The 6,121-nt window shown below is 41.1% G+C and overlaps 1 protein-coding gene across 2 annotated transcripts in view; it reads left to right on the plus strand.

Moving 5' to 3' along the window:
- The window catches only part of DHX35 (DEAH-box helicase 35), a 28,809-nt gene extending 23,698 nt beyond the window's left edge, over nt 1-5,111 (plus strand). Inside the window, exons 21-22 of one of the 2 annotated variants that reach the window (XM_032127136.1) lie at nt 817-955; nt 3,366-5,111. In XM_032127136.1, the coding sequence (XP_031983027.1) occupies nt 817-955; nt 3,366-3,410 (184 nt within the window). In that variant the 3' untranslated portion in view covers nt 3,411-5,111. The remainder of the gene's footprint in view (nt 1-816; nt 956-3,365) is intronic. The other variant, XM_032127137.1, reaches the window with a different exon arrangement.
- The last annotated feature ends 1,010 nt before the right edge of the window (nt 5,112-6,121 follow it).

Raw genomic sequence — 6,121 nt, forward strand, 5'->3', positions numbered from 1 at the left:
TGTTAGTTGCCATGTCTCAGGCTGCATTTGGCAAAGGGAATTTTGGACTCTTTCCTCTTTGCTTTTGAGAGCAAAATACCAATTAATGAGAAACCACAAACCTCGGGTGTTTGCAGCTCTGCCATGTATAGGAGGCAGATAGTGACTCAAGGATTTGGTAGCTACCCCTTCAGTGCAGGGGTTTGCACTTCCTTGGGGAAAATTACCTTCCCTGCTGAAGGTGACTTCAGAAATAGGTTGCCCATGCTGGCAACCTTACTGTGCTGGCAGTGGGGATGAGTCCACATGGTGGGCTGTTCCTAAATCTCTTCCCAGGAGATGTTCTGGCAGGAGTTAAAGCTGATTTCTTCCTCTGATGCTTATCTTACTTGTCTGCAGACTGGCGCCAGGGATAGTCATGCTGGGGTTTGTGCCCTCCTTGTTGTGGGTCCAGGGTTTTGGTGCTTTGGACATCTTTCCTTATGATATCACAGAGTAACTCATATTCTGTCTTCCAAAGCATCACTTGCGAGTCCCCCTAGACCCTATTATAAGAACCATTCTTTCATATATACCTGCATCCATATGGTCTGGTAGTATGGGAAGTTGTTTTCATGTCATTCTAAAGATTGTCTTAACTTATCCCCTTAGAGATAGATAGTAGAGAACTCTGACCAACCAGAGAGAAAGAGGCAAGAGGCTGAATTACAGCTTAAAGACTCTCTTGTCCCTCTGTAAGTGCCACCTCTCGCAGCATGTGTGTGAAACTGTGCTGTTAATAGCTCTCCCTCATTGCTTTACAGCAAACACTGTTCATTTTTGTCTCCTTTCTCTCAGGGTAGTTTACAATGAAGTCATACAGACTGCTAAATATTACATGAGAGATGTGACAGCTGTTGAATCCTCCTGGCTCTTGGAACTGGCACCTCACTTTTACCAGCAAGGAACGGTACGGAATCGGCAAAAAGGCCAAACGGTACCATTGCTGCATGAGCAGCTCTTGTATCTGAACTTTCTAAGGGTTTATGTTTTGGTGTGGTCTAATGGGACAGAAATGAAGCTCTAGTGGTTTTAATATGAAGGAAGAGGATAGTAAGTTGATGCATGAAAGGTTTTTCCCTATTAGCCAGCCAGTGGATCTCAGAGTTACAAAATGAGATCCATTTGCTGGTAAAGTTGCATTTTCCATCGTATCACTTTGGGAAATGAAGCCTTCAGCCATTCTACATTTGAATATAGGCACTTGGTAGCACTCCCCTGAGCAGCGCTGTAGGTTGGCAGTGGTCACACTTTGCATAATAATTTTGGGAGAGCCTTTGTATGCTTGCAAACCTTTGTGAAAATCCTGAGCCTTTTTTTGAGTATTAATTATGTTTACTGCAGAAAAATCAGTTCTGATCTGTTCAAATGTGTAATGGCAAAGAACAGCTGCTGTTTGTGCAAACCTTTATTGCAAATTGCTGTGTGTGCTACAGATACCTTTTATTTACAAGTATCTTTTAACAGCTGTCACCAACCTTTATTGACTCTGTCCCATGTGAATCTGTCAATCCAGACTTACTCACTGGTCATTCTGAGAACTGAATTGGTATGAAATATTATCTAAATGTTAGTTCTGCTGCAGCTGTTGGTACCACATAGCCTATAAATACTGTACAGATTACCAAATTGATCTTGTATTTGAATTTCCCACGGGACATTAATAACTACTGAGCTTTATATTCTAAATTAATGAAATATTTCCAAAATCAGAGTGAGAAAATGCATTTGCATATCAGACCTGTGAAAAAGGTGGTCTGTTTCCAGTTTATATATCTGCTACACTATTTGACTTTTTGGAGAATCTGATTTGTTTTCTTTCACTTCCTTGGGGTTTTGTCAGAGTAGAGAATCCTGTGGTGCATGGAGCACCTTAGGACAGCTCTGTGGTTACAGTTCCCAACAGTCTGGCATCTGTTCATGTGACCGACTTGAGAGAAGGGTTTTTTATGCTGATTTTGGATAATTCATCTCAATTACCCAGACGATTCCCATCTATAAATGGACTTACTAAGTATCTGAATATTTTCTGCCTTTTTCCTATAAGACATTTAACAAAGGCAGTGATGACCCTGTGGGGCAGACCCCTGAGCCTTCAGCTGCTGGGAGATGATCTGCAGACATGGTGTAAAAAGGAGCTGAGCCAGTGTTGTATCAAATCTGTTCCTGCAATAATTAGTCCTTTGACTCACATATTTACATGTTGTCACATAATTTACATTTAACATCCAGCACCCACACAAAATCCCATTGTGACCTCTCCATGGGCTGAAGTTTGGGATGAGGTTTTCCTTTAGGTAGGTGGTAGCAAAGAAGACTTGTCTTGAATTGTGCTGCCTACCTGACTGAGGGAACATGTTTTTCAGGGTAGTGCTGTTTCTGTTGTAGGTAATCTATGAAATTACATCAAAACCTAATTTTTACCATTGCCATGCTTTTGATTCGATCAAGTGAACTCAGTTTGCAGTATGACCTAATCATTGCCTTCATCCTAAAATAAATGGAAGCTCTGAAGGATGGTGCTGGTTTTGAGGAAAATTCTCTTTTCCAGCCTGGTCAGTTATCCATATCAGCCAAAAGGCTAGGGTGTCCTTATAAAATGTTTGAAAATTAGAAATACTTCTCTTGTATAAAACTTTGAGTCATATGTGTAAAATGTGAATAAGTGAACCATTGCAAATCAAACAGGTCTATGTTAATTTATAGATATTCAGACCCCTTTTCTACTGAAGGATACATCTTTGTGCTAGGAAGAGATTCCTGAAATAATAAAGGTTTTATTTCTGTGTCAAGTTAAAAACAAATTACCACTGAACAGGACTCTGTGTTAAAAAATGTTCTCCTACAGCTTGATCTTTGTCAGTTATTTCTCATTCCAAGTTTTGTAGAACTCCCTTCATATTTAAATCCCACATTTTTGTAGGCCTTTAAGAGCACAGAGGTTCCAAAGATCCAGTCCAACTTCAGGATTAATACAGTTGTTAAAATCTCATCCTTCCCGTACATTCTCCTCGTGTTTTTTGCAGGTGTATTGTTGGGAGCACATCTTTCTGCACATTTTTACACTTGGAAAATTGCTTCCAGTGGGAAATTGTTCCTGTGCTTGCAGTTAGTGCAGAAGAAGTTATTTTATACCAACCTAGAATATCCCTTTGGGGTACATGTGGGTTCTTATTTAATGGGTTTATTTTAGTTGTGTCAGTAACTAGCAGAGCTTGGATGGGTGTGGATATTTATGTTAGAATTTATTTGAGTTGTTATTAAGGACTGAAAGCATTGTAGTTGATTTTTTTTCTAAATTTGGTGTGTCTGCTAAGCAGTTTTTCTGTTCTTTTCTTTTCTTGCAGCATCTTTCCTTGAAAGCAAAAAGGGCTAAAGTAGATGACCACTGACATGACTTCAGTTGTTGTGACATCAGCAGGAGAACCTACCAGTGATTTCAAGCTGGCTACAGTCCATTCAGCAGTCAGTTCATTAGCAATTTGATCTTCCATCAACCTAAATGTTTAAATGCCTGCCAGGATCTGTAGGGGTTTATGCATGACCAGTACATTGTAAATCTAGAGCTTGCATTGTGGACATTTTAATCTTTGCCTACTTGACCTCTGTTGTTAATCTGGGCATGTTGCTCCTTTTAAATAGGTAGAAAAACAACTTAAAAAATAAGAGGACATACAGGACCACAAAAAACCTGAAACCTTCAAGAAAGAAACAGATTTCCTGGAGTGGTACTGCCTTATGAGTGTGGGGAGTAGGGTACCCTGCCTCCTGTCACCCAGAGCACTGTGACTTACACCGGCCAAACTGAGCCTGGCTCCTGCCAGCAGGAGCTCAGGGCAATCAACTACCCTTGAAATGCAAGGTGCTGCCGTGGAAACATTGATCTCGTGTTGGACCATCCCAAACTGGTGCAGCTTGTGCTCCCAAGCAGTAAAAGTGTCCTGCCCAAGGCTGAGCTGGCCCAGCTCGCTGTGCTGAGCAGTCCCTGTGTCCTGAAATGTCTGGTTCTGTACGTGGGAGTTGCTATTTGGGGAGGGGGACAAAGAGCAGCTCAGTATTTTTAAAATGGATTAATTTTCTGCTCAATCAGGGGACTAAACATGTGTGTTCACAATCAATCACAGATGGGGCTTTACTTTTCTTTTTTATCCTATGGGAGAAAAAATGTTAACCTTCCACTGCTTGGAAATACCAGTAAATTTCATCTGGGCTGCATCATGGAACACTGATTTTTAGCCTCTGTTGATCAGCAAACAGGGAAGTCTTCTGTACTTTCCTATAAAGAACACAGTCCTTTATATTTCTTTTATTACAAGAAATTCTTTTATTTACTGCTTGGGACTCATTTTTCTCTGTTACTGAGGAGAAGGATGCTCTGAACAGTCGCTGCTTTAATCAGGATTCCATGGCTACTTTTCAATAAGGAATTATGCTTGTTTGTGTTTTAACAAGATAGCTTGGATACATGTATTTATTTATTTCCATTTTCTATTTTTACCTATTGATATTTATTTTAGAAAGACATCACCTGAAAATTTTATTTTTGTCATTCAGCTGATTTGAAGAATGGTTTTTTGGCATAATAACTATTTTATTTTCTTCTTAAAAAAAAGTATGTAAATAGGCAAAAATTTCTACATAGAACAAATGCCTTCCTCATCACAGGACTGCCTTGAAAACTTTCTTGAGATCCTCTTTACCTTGTCCCTTCCAAATACCTGCAGAGAGAACACGTTGTGCCGGGTGCACTGTGTGGTCTCCTCAGTGTGTCCATCCTGACTGCCAGCACAAACACATGTACCAGTCTCCAGGAATGGCACCAGCAGCATGAAAACTGTGTCACCTTCCTCGTTCTTGTCCCTGTGACCCTCACCTTTGTATTACTCTCTTAGAGTGGAAGCTCCTCGGGGCAGGGACTGTCTCCTAGGCAGAGCTGAGAGCAGTGTTGGAACTCACTGAAAAGATTCAATTTGCAGGTTTTTTTTCTCTTAAAGGGTTGGAGAAAGAACTGAATATGAAGACTTGCCAGTTGTCTGTGTTTCTCTGTCCTCTGGAAGTATTCTTAGAAAAAATAAAACCATTGAATTGAGGAAGCTTGGGAATGCATCACTTTGGCCTGAGCAGGGGTTGATTTCCCAGTGCTGGGTGGGCTGGGCTGGGCTGGGCTGGGCTGGCAGTGGGTGGGCACTGCATTTGCCAGCTCTGAGAATTTCAGGTGAGTCTGAACTTGTCCAGATGTTCTTTTACCAGGCTCCACAGCTGCAAAATTTCCTCTAAGAATGCTGGTGATTCCTGCTGAGTTCAGAACCCAGGGGTGTGCAAGCTTTGCCACATGCTGCAAGCCATCGTACTTCTATCAGTGCAGAAGGTCTTTATAAACAAAAAAAAAAGAAATTGAGACTTGTCTTTTTAGCAGTTTTACAAACTATTGAGGTCTCACCACACACAGAGCAGGCAGACCTTATACTAGAGATGCAGGCCAAGAATAAGTGTTTTTAGGATCCAGATTAAGGTCACACCTTTAGAGAGAAAACACTGCTCACATCAGAGATGTGGGCCCCTTGGAGGTGTTTGAAGACAGAAAACTTTAAAAACCCTGACAATCTCTTTATTTTGTAAAGCTTTGGCCTCCAGCTCCCTGCTGGATTTGTACAGAGCATTCTGCTTTAAATAGCTTTGTGTAAGGAGCTGGGTCACTGCCTTGTTGGTGGCTCTTTGCTGCATAAACAGGCTCTTGCAGGGGAGGTTGGAGTCATTTGGAGATGGTTGTCAGGAGTTTATGAAACACTTAAGGCTTTGAGCCCTGGCTTTTAGAGAATGAGGTTAAAATATCAGCCTGTTGAATCAAAATACTGCTTGGAATAGAAGTCATTCCACTGCTGGCAAGGAGACAGATTACTTAAGAAGTAAATTGACATCGAATGACTGGGGGGGGAAAAAAAAGGTGCACTCCTCAAGGCCCTCAGAAAGTGATGTCAGGGTTACTACTCAGGACTTCAGAATTGGCAGCTCTAGAAGAAGATGAAGCTAAACTGGAAAAAGATTCAGCCATCATTGAAATGTAGTTCCCATCTTGTGGATTAAAAGTAATTCTGATAAATGA

The sequence above is a fragment of the Corvus moneduloides genome, chromosome 17 (genome assembly GCF_009650955.1).
Source record: "Corvus moneduloides isolate bCorMon1 chromosome 17, bCorMon1.pri, whole genome shotgun sequence".
NCBI classification, from domain to species: Eukaryota; Metazoa; Chordata; class Aves; order Passeriformes; family Corvidae; genus Corvus; species Corvus moneduloides.